Source organism: Pieris rapae, chromosome 12, assembly GCF_905147795.1.
Source record: "Pieris rapae chromosome 12, ilPieRapa1.1, whole genome shotgun sequence".
Lineage (NCBI taxonomy): Eukaryota > Metazoa > Arthropoda > Insecta > Lepidoptera > Pieridae > Pieris > Pieris rapae.
The window spans coordinates 1,039,924-1,056,197 of NC_059520.1; the positions used below are offsets into that span (position 1 = coordinate 1,039,924).

The following is a 16,274-nucleotide window of genomic DNA, read 5'->3' on the forward strand; positions in this document are numbered from 1 at the left end:
AATTACATTATTTAACTTTAATAAATTAAAACCATAGTTGTTCCAGCATAAAGTAACATGATTATTATTCTTCCCATTGTTTGTAACAAATGCAGTCGTCGTGGTACATCCTCCCTCGCGAAGGGGATGCCTAAACCCGTACGGGGCATATACCCCCTTCGGGTGGTGTCTTGGGTCGCACCCTGCTGATATAGGGCGGCACGGGGGCGGTCTATATAGCCCTTGATGGGGGCTGCTTCGCGCGAGGAGGCATTAGCTCGTCTTGCTACGCGCAGCCGATGGGGTAGTAACAAATGCCAAAGCTTTGTCAACGGTTTATACCACGTGATAACGTAAAAGATTCTCAATATGCTTATTTGATTGGTCTAGATTGGACTAGAAAAGCTGTTGACCAATCACAATCAATCAAAACGCGCTATCGTTTAGTTACTCTTAAATATATCTAATTATTCGTTATTGGTTTGTGGATAAAGTTAAGTTAAGATTTTATCGGACATAGATTTTTTACTTATGTAACTTTAATGACGTCGTAATTTATGCCATAGTCCTTTGAAAAATTAAAATGTAGAGGGAGGGTAAAACTAGCTGAGTTTCATGCCCGTTCTTCTCTGATCAAGGCCTCCTGGTAGTTTTGCGAACGGATGGCGTAGTCTTGTTCTTCACTAAAGCCATAAGCCTTCATAAGCATGACTAAAGCCTAAAAATCCATAAGCATGCCCTAAGACGCATCTAAACTGAATAAACATATTTTGATTGTACATAATTGTATTATGTTTCTGTATACATGCAACGAAGTGGTGATAAATAAAACTTATACAAGATTACGAGATAAAAAAAACTATGTAAAATTCGACCATTTTGTAATTGCAAAGTATCTTGAAGAAATTGGATATCTTGTTATGCATAACTCTTGGTTGTTGTACTAGTCTGGAAATTTCATAGTCTTGCTGCTTTGCGAAACAGTAAAAGTTAAGTTCATGAATAGCGATCTAGTTTCGATCATTGTAATTCCGTAAAAAAAAATCTTTAAACTACAATTTATTTCTTGGATTATTAACAAAGTAATTTATTAATGAGAACTCTGGGAAATATATATGTCGCAGTAAAGTAGTTAAATCAGAGAGTTAATTGAATCTCTAACCAATTATACAAATACTGTATATTTGATTGTTATGGTCACAAATAAACTACATGTATTGTTATATATTTCATAATATTCAATGCAAGTATTGTAAAAAAATAACAATTTAAAACTAAGCAAGATTAACGCACTTAATTAACATTAATTAATTATCATCAAAAGACATTAAAAATGGCTCAGCAGATTTCTCCATTAGAGCTATTCAAGAAGTTGAGCTAAAATCCTTTAGCAGCTAGAACATTATATTTTTGTACCGTGACTGCGAAACGTGAGGCACATACCAACTGTCACCTGATTATAGTTCACAGCTCTCACATTATGAATCGGGCATTTTTTGAATACAAAGTCTTTTCAGGGACGTTTTCACTGTGTTGAATCAAAATTCTTCTATAGTCTATTAGCGACTCCTATGAGATATTAAACCACTCAAATTAATACTTCATACATATACCTAAAACTATCTGAGATTTTTTCTACAATTGCAGCAAGCGATTTAAATATCAGTACTACGATAGCGAATTGTTATGAGCACATAGACAGACAGTCCATTGGTGCACAGCCGAAGCGGGGCACGAGCGGGATCGAACCTACGACCTCAGGGATAAGAATCGCACGCTGAAGCCACTAGGCCAACACAAAAATTAAATTTACATTCCACAAATCTAAATTTATAGACTTAATCCGATTGTTTAATTAAAATAATTATTTACAGTAATTAATTATTATTGGCAAAAATAGCTATATATTAATTTCGCATTTGTCTAACAGTACAATTAACGGGCAATTAGCTGACAAAGGGAACACGACCTAGATACAACAAAAGATGCAACGTTTGTCATACCGTATTCTATTTGGCCATATGTGGCTTCATTGCCAGGTGACAAATGTGTCCTGTCCGTCAATGATTTGTGTCCACACTAATGACTACGTGAATGTTATAGAAGCCACAGGCTGCGGCTACTGCCATTGTATATACGACGCGACATACAATTTAACATGTCATTCTAATGGTAATAAATGAGGAAATGGAAAAAAGAATTTTTGGGTTCTCGAAAAAATAATGCCTATGGATGTCAACTTTGTTTACAAAATTCGCGAAAGAGCAAGACTACGCCATGCATCGCAAAATAACCAGGAGACTTTGTTCTGAGAAGATCGGGCAAGAAACAATTTTTCAAAGTTAAATGTCGTTAAATGTCGCATATGCCTATGCCAGCATAGGACAAAACACGATTCACAAGACTGACGGCCAATAAGTTATAGAGAGGCACGAAAAGAAGACTTAAATCTCTCTATTCTTGTAAGACTGATACTATAGACTTTATATTAATACTTAAATTAAACCATACATACATGAATAATATTTAATAAAAAACTGGGTTTTTAAAACAGTTACATATAGAGAAATTAATTAAGCCTGATGATAATTTAGAGTTTTTGTAATACAAGTACAATCTAAAGTTAAGTTTAAGCCTCGCAAGTGTTTTCGTTCTCAAACATCATACACTCAAGGAGGATAATCAGATACTTATTAAAATTTGTTACAGAACACGTGTGAAAATGACATGATATTTGCAACTTCCTTACAAACGAGTAGCCCACAATATCGCAGCACACAACTCATAAGAAGACTCTTTGTAACGAAGAAGCCGCATTTTACGTCAAAATCAAGCACGTGTTTGACATATGGGAGTCGTACACAGCTGTAAGACTTTTCTATAGATATGCAAGTTATTAGGTTAAAACAACAAATTCATATAACACTTTATTAAATACATGTCATCTTCCGTTTTAGCTTTAACGCCGTTAAAAATGATTCAATACAGGTCAAGTACAATATTATTTAGCTTTAACGCCGTTAAAAATGGGTATATCGCTCACCCGTATTTCGAAATAAAATGGTCTGTTAGCATAGAATATATTAACCGGTGGCGAGTGAAGACTGGATGAGTAACCTATGAGAACTGAAACAAAACATCCGAATTATAATAAAATATTATAATAAAAATTATCGAACGAATTTTTATCGTCATAAAAAGTAACTGTCCTAATTTTTTGAGTAACATGGGGCAAACGAGCAGTTGAGAAAGTGATACAGCTCATAGACCGTTGCCAGTGGCCGCACAAGTGCGTTGCCGGTCTTTTTGGTTATATACGAAAAATGTAACCCAGGCTCCCAATATATTGAGAATTGTATTTCAGGAGCTTTAATAGAACGCTTTAAAAGCGTTAATAGAACTTCATTATAATAATTTACATTCAAAAAAATGTATTCTATATTCCATACATACACAATAACACTCATATTTTTTTTATAAATAGACGTTCTAAAGTAACACAGATTCTGATTTTGTTTTATTACAGAGCAAAGAGACTCCATCGCTATATGGAAATAAATTATTTTCTTTATAAAAATATTTTATATGAAGACCTATGAGGTTTAAAATGTAAGCCCTATGGTTGGTATTTGGCAAAATCCCAACTTGAAACATTTAGTCTTTTAATGAATATTACATAAACATGTTTCGCATTCATGCCAAATATAGTTTTAATTTTAATTAAATACCTTCCACTAGCCCTGTATTTTTTATTTATATATTTACGCCTTTTTCTCGAAGGGGTAGGCAGATCGGATAACTCTCCCTAGCCCTCTGGTGTTGATAGTGTCCAAAGGGGGGCGATGTCATTCAACATCTAGTGAGCCTCCTACCCGATTGCCTCCTGTTCTTTAAATAAACTCTACTCCAAAGCATGATTTTCTCATTAATGTCAATATCTATTGAGAGTATAGTACCACCAGTTGATTCAATATTTTGAAACAGGTATTGTGATATTGGATCATGATATTTATTGACCGTCTGACCTCTGCCAAACAGGCTCTATTTTAACTAGTCCGTAACTCTGTCGCACTTGTTTTGTTACAAACCTTTATTTCTCTTCAGTGAGTATACTCATAAACCGATTTAAGTCTAAATTGAGTTAGAATTATGTTTAATTGCCATAATAAATAAAATCGCGCTTACCGTTGGCTGCTGCAGCTTCTGCGCCATCCTCATCGATTTCAATGAAAGCCTTCTGTGTGGCTTCGCTTATAAATAAGTCATCCCAAGTCCTTATCATTTTACATAAATGGGCTTCTCCGGGTTGAAATAGTTTCGTAACGTTCATCTGAAGAAATATTTAATTCTAAATTGGATTCTTCTAAATGCCGATGAAAATGTAAGAAAAATTTCGAATGTAGTAAGCATTTAAAATAAAGGTTATGTGTGTAATGTTTTCCATATCTAATGGACCAAGGGATAGAAGGAGAACAACATCCAAAAAGAAGATGGATAGAAGATATAAAGCTTTAGGAAGCGAATGGAGAAAAGAAGCATTGGACAGAGATAGGAAAAGGAGGAGGAGGCATTTACCGGCTGGTACCGATCAATGGCACAGATGATAGTTAGGATATAAAGATAACAAGAAAAATAAAATGTACATAATAAATCCTAACTACATATATGTCAAGATAAACGGCCTTTGTTATTCACCAACATAAATATAGATTTAAATTCGGAAGTTAGGTCCCATCTAAAAACGTTGTAAAAAAGACAAGTTTTAAAAACATCAGAAAATAATGAGTCACCTTTGATAAAACATGTTTCAGATTTGTAGTGGTTTCAATTTTGAACTTAGGAATTGTGACATGCACTTCAGATTCGGTCATGTACATAGTGGCTTTTTTGAGTACTGATCGGTCTCGTAATTTCTCCTCCAACTGGGGTAGTCCATCGATTTCATTGGGTAGCACCAGTACCATGCTCGCTTGATTACCTTCATAGAACATTTGGAGGATCTGTAAAATATGTTTATTACATGTTAAGTATACAAAAGGTCCAATAAGTTTGTTGAGTCTATATGCGAGTACTAAATAATCAGGATTACATTTAGCTCACGTCATTATGTTTAACAGTAGTAATCAAGAGGAGGATCTGGAGGTCTCTTCTAAATTCTTCTATTTTAATCTCATCCTTGCCATTATTATCCAATCCTTCCCCGCTATCCCTTTTATTCTACAATACTTTATTATTTAAACCTAAAGGTCTTTGCTGTATGCAAACTACAGGAGATATAAAACTCTATACTATAAACCTTACCTTAGCGTCTAATTCTGGAACGTCGGCGTACTTGAAATAAGATTTTTGGTACATCATCGGAATTTTTACTGATTTCTCTTTTGTAATATAGAAATCGTGGTTCTTTGTCGAGTAATAGTTGAACGGGCTTTTCCATAGACCCTATAGAACGTTAAATAATGAAAAACAATTTAATAAATTATTCATGTATTTATGTGTATAATTGAATTCCTATTTCCCTAGTAAACGCTAATTCTTTTGCTGTAGTGTTTTGTTATTGTCAGGAAAAGGTTCTCATTAAAATTTCTTCTTAAAAATTAAAATTTAAGAATACTTAACCACCGTATTAAGTAATAGCAATACAGCAAGGAAATGCTGCCAATATTAACGATACACTGCCACAACGACCAAACTTTTTAAATTTGTTTTAATACATTTTATAAATATTAATATTACTATGTAGATTTAGAAAAGAAGAAAACAGCAGCTCATACTTTAGGTCGTAGGTTCGATCCCCGCCTGTGCACCAATGGACTTTCTTTCTATGTGCGCAATAATCATTTGCTCGAACGGTGAAGGAAAACATCGTGAGGAAACCGACAAGTCTTAGACCCAAAAAGTCGATGACGTGTTTCAGGCACTGGAGGCTGATCACCTACTTGCCGATTAGATGGAAAAAGGATCATGAAACAGGTTCAGAAATAAGGCCAAGATCTAAAGAGGTTGTAGCGCCACTGATTTTTTTATATAGATGTAATGAATTAATACGCTTCAGTGTCATAGAAAAAATGAAAGCGTATTTGATAAGATCCAAGCCACAGTTGAGATTTTGTGTTAATCTCTTATGTAATATTCGTATTGGATTTGTCATAAAAAAGAACCGATATCAATCAAATTTGTACACCGTGACCAGTCTGGTCCAACTTAAGAGATATGATAGCTTAGATCTTTAATTGTAGTCGCAATTTTATTTTATTGCAAATCATTTATTTATTATTTGATACAATTCTAACAGATGGCGCTGTTTACAAAGTACCAACGTTTTACATAAGCTATCTACCTTTCACGTAAGTTCTCCTACCTTTTCCCTTTTTTTATAGAACAGGGGGCAAACGGGCAGGAGCCTCACCTGATGTTCAGTGATACCGCCGCCCATGGACACTCTATGCCAGAGGGCTCGCGAGTGCGTTGCCGGCCTTTTAAGAATTGGTACACTCTTTTCTTGAAGGACCCTAAGTCGAATTGGTTCGGAAATGCTTCAGTCGGCAGCACAAAGTGGTGGTGTGCGGCAAAAACTGCCTAGAAAAACGCGCAGTTGTGAAACGGTGGATGTCGAGGTGATACGGGTGGAATTTCGTATTCTGCCTGCGACGTCCGATGATGAAACTCAGCTACAGGTATTTATCCGAAGTTAAATTATTTTCACACATGTATATCGTTTCTACATCATATAAGTATCTGATAGTCTTTTCTAAAAGTAATTGCGTATTTTAAATGTTACCTTAAAGTAGATAGCGTTGACAAGAATAGCACGAGTATTGGCATCCAAGGAGTACGGGCTGACAAGATCTTTAATTTTTTCATTCGTTTGGTCTTCAACCTGTAATTAATGTATGTGTTAATTATTACTTATGTTACTTAGTTATATATAGATATAACGATTTTAATTGCATTGGAGACTTCTATGGATTTATAGAAAGAAAAAGAGAAACCCGAATTAAAACATGTTTCTACGAAACACAAAATTTTGTTAAACCAGACAACATACCCTGGCAGAAAAATCAACTGCCTAACCGCTGCCAAGGCTGTTTAGGAAATTTAAGAAAAGTCATAAAATTTTCGCCTCAAACATATGAAGTTTTATTCTTGTCTTAATTTACTGAAATGGATTAGACTAAAATTACTAGGGAGGTAGCTACATTTTAATTATTTTCCAACGATTTAAATTAATGTCTGAATAGTGATAGTTTTGAATTTTGAAATTATTTTTGTTAACCAAAAGAAATAAATGATCTTCCAACTATAAAAATCGACTTCATTAGTAGTAATACATTTTTTTTAAGTAATAGCGTCTTTAAAAATCGACGCTATTACTTTAAAAAAATGTATTAATCAAAAAATTATTATTAGCGTACTGTAGTTAATATAAATTGAGTATTGAATATGATATGTGCGATACAAACGATAAGAATTGACAAACTCATATGACTAATAACTTAAAATGTAAAATTCCTTTGAAGACAAATTTGTGGCAGATTATGAGAACTTACAATTGTACCACCTTACACATTTTTGTACCCTATTCTTGCAATAAAATATTATTATTAAATGTATTTATTACCCAAGCGTTAATTTCGCTAGCGGTCCTCTGTCTTCGAGTGAAGTTTATCGTTTGGATTTCGGAATCAAACAAGGCACGGGTGTCATTTACAAAGCCTTGATATAGTTTATATTTGGACGCGATGTATATTTTACTTGCTGTTTTAAGTTCAACCCCTTTCACGGTTTTGAAATAACTTGCGGCCAGTGAAAACATTTCCTTAGTCTGAAATATTAATAAAAAAACGTTTACTTTTGAGATGAAAGATCGATTAAATTATCTTAATATGTATAAATCTCCTGTCACGATGTTTACCGCGATGGACTCCTAAACTACTTTACCGATTTTAAATTAAATTGGCACACCATGAGTAGTCTGGTCCAACTTAAGAGATAGGATAGCTTAGATCTTTAATTATAGCCGTAATTTTATTTTATTGCAAATATTTGTTTATTATTTGATACAATTCTAACAGATGGCACTGTGTTAAAAGTACCAACGTTTCACGTAAGCTCTAACCGTTTCCCTTAAATAGTTTACTAATATATTTTTATAAAATTTATATTCAGTTAGTCATGTTTTTGAGAATTAATTGTTACTTATACGATAGAAAAGGCATTATGTATGTGATGTACTCGAATAAATATACTTTAAAGGTCGACTTAATATTATTTAAATTATATAAAGAGGAGGTGGATGAGCGACCTGTGCACTTTACATAAAATAGCAAATGGCTCATTTGACACCTGCCTTTTAGAGAGACTAGAAATCAAGGTACCGACGCGTTCTGTGCGCATCCAGGAATTATTTATGATACCTATGACTGATAACAATCTGTCCCAGAAGGCTCCGCTCGTAAGAATGTGCAAATATTATAATGCTGTGTGTGCTGAGGTTGATATTTTTCATAATAATATTTGTAAATTTAAAAAGATAGTTCATGTTAAATACTTGCAACCTTAATTACTAATTTAATTAATTAATGTATATATATATGAGGGTACCGCGGCACAGTTAACAATAGCTCTGTATATTTATTTAAAATTAAAATAGAATCGGTGCGTAAAAAAGGTTAAAAAAACGGGAACTATGATACTTTAAGCAACATTTTTACACAGCAAATGTGAACAATTATTACAGTGCATTAAATAGTGTTTAGTTAGCCGTGATCAAACAATTTGCTATCCGCCATACCGCGTTGGATATTTCTCGTTCGGTTATGGTTAAAATTACAAATGCTGCAAAAAACTGACGAAGTGTAGTGAAGTGACTTTTAAGAGTGTCTTGTGCAAATCAAGTACTTTAATCTAAAATCCTAAGCACTGTTTTAAATAAATCACAATATCATATGTATTATATACGATTTATTTGCGAGCTAAGTAATTAGTCGATTGGCACTTGCGACGAGTCGTTGGGAACATCGTACACATAGAGGCTTCCGGATCGAATCCTGCCGCTTTCATACCTACCTATTTTTTATTTTTTTTACCACTAAACAACAATGGAAGACCAATTTCAAATGTTGTTTGAGAAAATGAGAATTGAAATGAAGGAACAAAATACAAAATTGGAAGAATCGTTAACTAACAAAATAATAAATAGAATTGATGAGAAATTAAAACCTATCTTAGCAGAAAATGAAAACCTAAAATTAAAAGTCGCAACCTTAGAAAACGAAGTCGAATATTTAAGAAGAGAAAAAAAGGAAAACAATTTAGTCATTTTTAACTTGAAAGAGGAGGAATGTAGTAGTACCGAGTTATTGCAGAATGTCCAAAGGCAATGTCTGGCGGATTTAAATATAACACTCGAAAAAACAGAGGTAAATAAAATATACCGTATCGGAAAACCGACAAAACAGGAAGGAAAACCAAGGCCCATTTTAATATCTTTCGTTAATAGTTGGAAGAAACAGGAAATCTTAAAAAATAAGAGAAAGTTCAAGCAATTGTTTATTTCTGAAGACTTTTCCAAAGAAGTGTTAGAAAAAAGAAAATTATTGAAATTAAAATTAATAGAAGAACTAAAGAATGGCAAGATTGCATATTTAAAATACGACCAACTTATAGTCAAGGAAAATGTTTCTAACACAGACAAAAGGAAGAGAGAACTATCAGCTTCTCCACAAACTGAACATATGGCTCAACCAAAAAAACAACAGGCACTTCTTTCGTCTAAAACTAATCGAACAAATGCTTTTGACATGATGAGGGCCAGATCGAACTCTCTTTCTAAACCTACTTCCTCTGATAAAAGATCATAGCAACCATGTGTTGGTACCCAGAAAACAAATAAAATAATAAGAACAATCTCCCCCAATACGGCTGGTCCCCGTGGGGGCAGTAGACCACCACCCTCCACCCAAAAAAGAGAAAAACACTCTCGCCCTATTCAAGGCACACGAATTTGTACAATGAATGTAAGGTCGCTCGTAGGCAACGGCCGTCAAGAGGAATTAGAACATGCTCTGCAAACCATAAAGTGGGATATTCTTGGTCTCTCTGATATAAGAAAAGAGGGAACACACATTATTGAATACGAAGACTACATCTTTTTATACACCGGAAAGAAAAGTGGAAGAAATGGTGTAGGATTTATGGTTAAAAAGGAGTTGAAATCAAATATTGTAGATTTCGAGGTTCTATCAGACAGAGTAGCAAAACTTGAAATGTCCTTTAATAATTATAAGATTAACATAATTCAAGTCTATGCCCCCACAGCGAAGTCAAGCCAAGAAGACATAGATATTTTTTATGATAGCTTAAATAATGCACTAGTAAATTCTCTGCCATACACAATTGTGCTTGGAGATTTTAACGCACAAATAGGCCGAGCCACTCCAGATGAAAAGTTGGTTATGGGTATATGGGGACACGGTAAGAGAAGCGAGCGAGGCAAACGACTTATTGACTTTTGTTTAGAAAAACAACTGTTTATTGTGAACTCTTATTTCAAGAAAAACACCAAAAATAAATGGACATGGTTATCACCAGATACTCGAACCGCTAATGAAATAGACTTTTTTATTATTAAAAGACCCTATCATCATACCGTCGAAAATATAGATATAATTAATACCACCCACCCAACAGACCACCGTATGGTTCGGGCAACAGTGAAAATTTCAGCAAAAATTAAAAGTAGAAAACAATTTAAAGGCAGACAATCAGGACTGAACCCACTAGAACAAGAAACACTTAAGAATATTTTTTCGGTTCAACACATTGAAAAATCTAAGAATATACAAGAACAATATAATAATATTATACATCGAATTAAAACCAGTGTTGAAAAGTTACCAACAATACCAGGGATAAAGAGAAATAACTATATTATAACTGAAAAAATAAGAGATATGATAAGTGAAAGAACTGAACTAAAAAATAAACCTACCAAATCAGAAAGTGAAAAGAAGCGTCTTAAGCATCTGTATGGAAAAATTAGAAAAAATATAAAAAGAAATAAAGAATATTATCAACTCAAAATATTAGAAGAAGAAATAGATAAAAATCTGTCAGTTAAACGAGGAAACAAACGCATAAATAATACGAAACAATGGGTACAAACACTAAAAAGTCGTACAAACGCAACAATAACAAACAGAGATAATATACTAAATATAGCCACTAATTTCTACAAAGAACTGTACAGTTTGCAAAATCAACCACTAGATATTAGTAATAATGGTATATTAGAAAGTTATAAAAATGAAGAGACCCCTTTGCTACTGGAAAGTGAAATCAGGCATGCCATTATGAAACTTAAATCTGCAAAAAGCCCTGGAGATGATAACATAACTAATGATATACTTAAAGCAATAGTAGAACCTCTAACATCACCTCTCACGGAACTACTCAATGAAATTTTAAAACAAGAAAAAATACCTAAACAGTGGGAAACATCTGTAATAACATTACTATATAAAAAGGGAGACCCAATGAACATCAATAACTACCGACCAATAAGTTTATTGCAATCCACTTACAAACTTTTTACAAATATCATCCTTACCAGAATGAAGATGGAGCTAGAGTTCCAACAACCAAGAGAGCAAGCTGGTTTTAGGAGTAAATATTCAACTCTAGATCATATATTCACACTTAGACAAGTCATTGAAAAATACATGGAGTACAAAAAGACAGTATATATAGCCTATGTGGACTACTCCAAAGCCTTTGACACAATCTTACATAACAAACTCTGGTTAGCTTTACGAGAACAAGGAATACAAAATAAATATGTTAACTTATTAGAAAAGATATACCAAAGAAGTAAAGCCACAGTGAAGTTGGAGAAGAAAGGTAACATGTTTCCACTGAAAAGGGGTGTTCGGCAGGGCGATCCCGTGTCGCCAAACTTATTCATCGCACTTCTGGAATTTATCTTCAGAAAGCTGGATTGGTCAGGGTTAGGAGTAAATATCAATGGCGAAAATTTAAGCCATCTTCGGTTCGCAGATGATATTGTTCTAATAACTGAAAGGCATGAAGACTTACAATACATGCTGCGTACCCTAGAAGACATAAGTAAAGAGTGTGGGCTGGAAATGAACCCTGAAAAAACATGTATAATGACAAATGGCATAAAATATAGTATAACCGTCAACAATAGAAATATAGAATACGTCGACCAGTATGTCTACCTTGGCCAAAATATTTCGTTTAAAAGCCATTATATAGAGGAGGTAGAGAGAAGAATTAAAAAAGCCTGGATTTCATATTGGTCACACAAGCATATTTTTAAGTCTCAAATGAGTCTATCACTGAAGAAAAAAGTGATGGACTCAGTTGTGACACCTACACTGTTGTACGGCTGCCAATCATGGCCTATCACAGTTGAATTAATAAAGAAAATTCAAATATTTCAACGATCAGCCGAAAGGAGCATGTTAGGCTTAAGTCTCAGAAACAGGGTAAAGAGTACAGCGATACGACAAAGAACAAAAATTATAGACGCGGCAAAAATGGTGTGCCGCCTGAAATGGCGTTGGGCAGGGCACACAGCAAGAACAAGTGACAACAGATGGAGCGAGAGAGTGCTGCACTGGTACCCGCGCGGCACGAGCCGGCCGCAGGGGCGCCCACGCCGACGCTGGGCAGATGACATCATCGCAGTCGCCGGGGTTACCTGGCCGCGCCTGGCCCGCGACAGACGCGAGTGGAACCGGAAGGAGGAGGCCTATGTCCAACGGTGGACAAACCAAAACTTAAGTGAATGACGTTTTATTGTCCCCTAAATTTTAAAGTTTTTTGGAAATAAAGGCTATTATTATTATTATTATTATTATATATATATATATATATATATATATATATATATATATATTAAATATATATATATATATATTTTCTTTTTTTTGTCATTCAGTTTCATATTTGTATGTTGTTTAGTTGATATTTAGTGTGAAATGCAGTGTACAGATATAATTTTAAATCAGATTTTCAAATGTTGTTTAGTGTATAAGAATTGTATGTATGTAACCAATCTGTCTTCTTCTTTTGTACCTTAATGTAAAAATTAAAAAAAAAATAAAACAAAATAATAACTTATAAATAAATTATACTTTAAGGTAACTTGAATCCCTCGCATATCCTTCACTTACCACGACATCGTTGGGCATGCCAATTGCCTTCAAAAGTTCGTCGTGCGATTCACCCTCAGAGGCCAAAGCGAGTTGGGCCAATGGGGTCAGAACAGAGTATGCTGACAGCACAACACTCTCTTGTGGTTTCTCCTTCACTATTTCCTGTAAATAATATAATTAGTTTTTTAATTAACGGCAAAGCAATCGTTATTTCATTATTTACATATCTTATGTAAGGTATGAAATAAAAGAAAATCTAGACACTCTCAATGCCAGAGGGCTCACGAGTGCGTTGCCGGCATTTTAAGAATTGGTACGCTCTTTTCTTGAAGGACCCTAAGTCGATTTGGTCCGGAAATACTTCAGTGGGCAGCTGGTTCCACAAAGTGGTGCGCGGGAAAAACTGCCTTGAAAAACGCGTAGTTGTGGAACGGCGGACGTCGAGGTGGTACGGGTGGAATTTAAATATTTAAAATAAGCTAAATATGTTAATAAACAAAAAAGATAATAACAATATATTTCAATGTGTAATTCGGAAACCCTTTGAAGTAAAAAATAATATACAATTTTGTTTTTTTAAACTGTTTACAATAACTTCCAATTTTTTTAACGATATGATTATTATTATTTTTTGGGCAGATTTAAAACTAGATTTCAAACAATTAAAAAAATATATTGTTGCCTTCCCTGATACCCAATCCGCTGTTTTGATAGTGATTTTTTGCTTAGCAATAATATAAAAATACTAGTATTTTTAATTTTTGTAACACTTATGTGGCTTACTTTAATAAATGAATTAATAATATATACAAATGAAAATAGATAATTTCTTTTTGTAATATGTATAGATATATAAAATACTCACATAAAACATTCTCGATGTAAACGCATCATTTCCGTCTTTGAACTGTCTCGGTACAATTACGGCTATTGTAACGGCGACCACAGATAACACTGAAAAATATTAGCGAATTTTAACACTTAAAATTTAGTTCATTTTACTTTTGGATAATACAGGTCAATTGCTAAATTAAAGTTAAAAGCTATGTTAGAAATTACATATTAAAAATGAGAGTTAATCTTAATATAGTGTAAATTAGACGTAAATTTGCAGGAAGATTATTATAGTTTAGTAAAAATAGTCTTACAGTTTTTTTTATTATTATTTTCCTTAATATATTATAAATAAACTAGAAGTACAGAAAACATTAAAAAAAAAGGTTCTAACATTGAGGCCTGAAGGGGTTAACCACAGTAATTCCTTACAAACTAAAGAGTAAAATAAAATTAATAAAAAACCCGTTTAAAAAATGTTTTATAATTTTCATTTCAATCGCTTTTAATTTAGGGTATTGCAAATATAATATAATACTCGACATTGTGCTCCCGGGAGTCGTATTACTGATCTTCGGAGTTTGCAAAACCTACCTACGTCCTTAAAGTGAAAGAAATATAAAAAAAACTAAAAACAAATATATAGAGGATAAAGGGCATAACCAAATCTAATAAAAAAAATAAACTTATCTAAAATTAAAAATGTGTGCGTGTACTAGTGTACACACATAAGAAGTGAATCTTTTTATGGCCCTATTTTACGAAAAATAATCTACTATATGCAACTTTACAGCAATTGGTTAGATAAAGTTAAATTAGATAAAGTTTAACAAAAGGATAAAGCCTTTTTTTATCACAGACGTGAATACAAATAATAAAATTATTTCAATTATCCTTTTTACTACTAATAATCTTATTACTGAATTTCATTAATTGTAATATAATTATTACTATCATTGTTATTATATATTTTTGTTATTAATGGTTTTGAATCTCTTCGAACCAACCGTAGGGACAAGAAAAAGATAACGCGTAACGAAAAACTGTGACGCGTAACCGAAAAATGTGACGGTAATTTTCTTCCAACGCAAATAAAAAAATCTCACTTCAATACAAAAAGAAATAAACTTAAAACTATTCGGTGTTATTTGAACCAAAAATACTAAATACAGTCACGGTATAGAGATTATTTAAATAGTAAAATATCTTACAATAAAATAAAGCGAGCTTCATAATGCCAGTCGATCCGTCCTCTTGCCGGCCACACTCTAAGCAGTTTTACAAAGGTGTACTCTCTTTAAGTATATCTCAAATGTTGTTATGTCAAATATGCGTGATAGAAATTCATAGGGTGCGTCCACATCGCGGCCGCGATTCACGCCGTGAACTGTGCTCGTGTGGATTGTGTTCGCGTTCGCGCGCTGTGAACCAAGCGCGAACCTTTGTCGCGGGACAAAAAACCGACACCGAACGGGGAACGGCGCGAAGCGAAAACGCGAACGCGCGAAACCATCTACACTCGCGTTTCGCGGCTTTCGCGGCCCTTCGCGCCGCGAGTGTAGAGCGCACTATATACGATCCTTGCATGAGTTGCACTTAAGTGGCGCACCAAACCATTGCCGTGACTGCACGCGCGCAGTTCGCAAACTTACATTGCACATTCGCGGCACATTCGCCAGATCTGCACGCACCCTTATGCTTTTGTTTAATGCAAATCTATTTATTGGTGTTATTAAACTATTTTTCGAATCTAACCTATGAACTTTTTTATTACGTTCAGGGATATCTATTTATTGGTGTTATTAAACTATTTTTTCGAATCTAATCTATGAACATTTTTATTACGTTCAGGGTTCATATTTATGTAAATTATAAATGACTAACACAACAGAATGATTGTGAAATTAAAAATTATTCTATAATCCATCTGGAATAAGCCAAAAAGTGTTCTCTTTGTTCATCAAAAATGATAATTATGTTATATACATATACAATACACGTGTATCATGTTAAGTAATCTATATTTTTAAACAGTATAAAAAAACATGAATTTCATGCTTATTATTTGACTTGTATAATTGGGTATAATGCAAATAATAGGCGTGGAAGTCTGATAACAACAACAGAATCGCTACTCTGTAATAGCGAAACTGATTTTAAAATTGAGTTTTTGCACCACACAATTTAAAGGTGACGAAGTTGAATCTTTTTGTATTTTAGACATACATAGACATATTATTTATATGCGGTTTCCATGTATTCCATCTTTGGCTATAT

The 16,274-nt window shown here is 33.7% G+C and overlaps 1 protein-coding gene across 1 annotated transcript; it reads right to left on the bottom strand.

The window, feature by feature from the left end:
- Window positions 1–2,893: 2,893 nt before the first annotated feature.
- Window positions 2,894–15,291, bottom strand: LOC110998378 (alaserpin-like). Its single transcript, XM_045630518.1, has 9 exons — window positions 15,209–15,291; window positions 14,029–14,117; window positions 13,182–13,325; window positions 7,601–7,804; window positions 6,761–6,859; window positions 5,281–5,421; window positions 4,770–4,979; window positions 4,165–4,309; window positions 2,894–3,105 (listed from the first exon to the last, which is right to left on the bottom strand). Exons 1-9 carry the CDS (start codon window positions 15,228–15,230, stop codon window positions 2,981–2,983), a joined length of 1,179 nt encoding a protein of 392 aa, XP_045486474.1. The 5' UTR covers window positions 15,231–15,291; the 3' UTR covers window positions 2,894–2,980.
- Window positions 15,292–16,274: the final 983 nt, after the last annotated feature.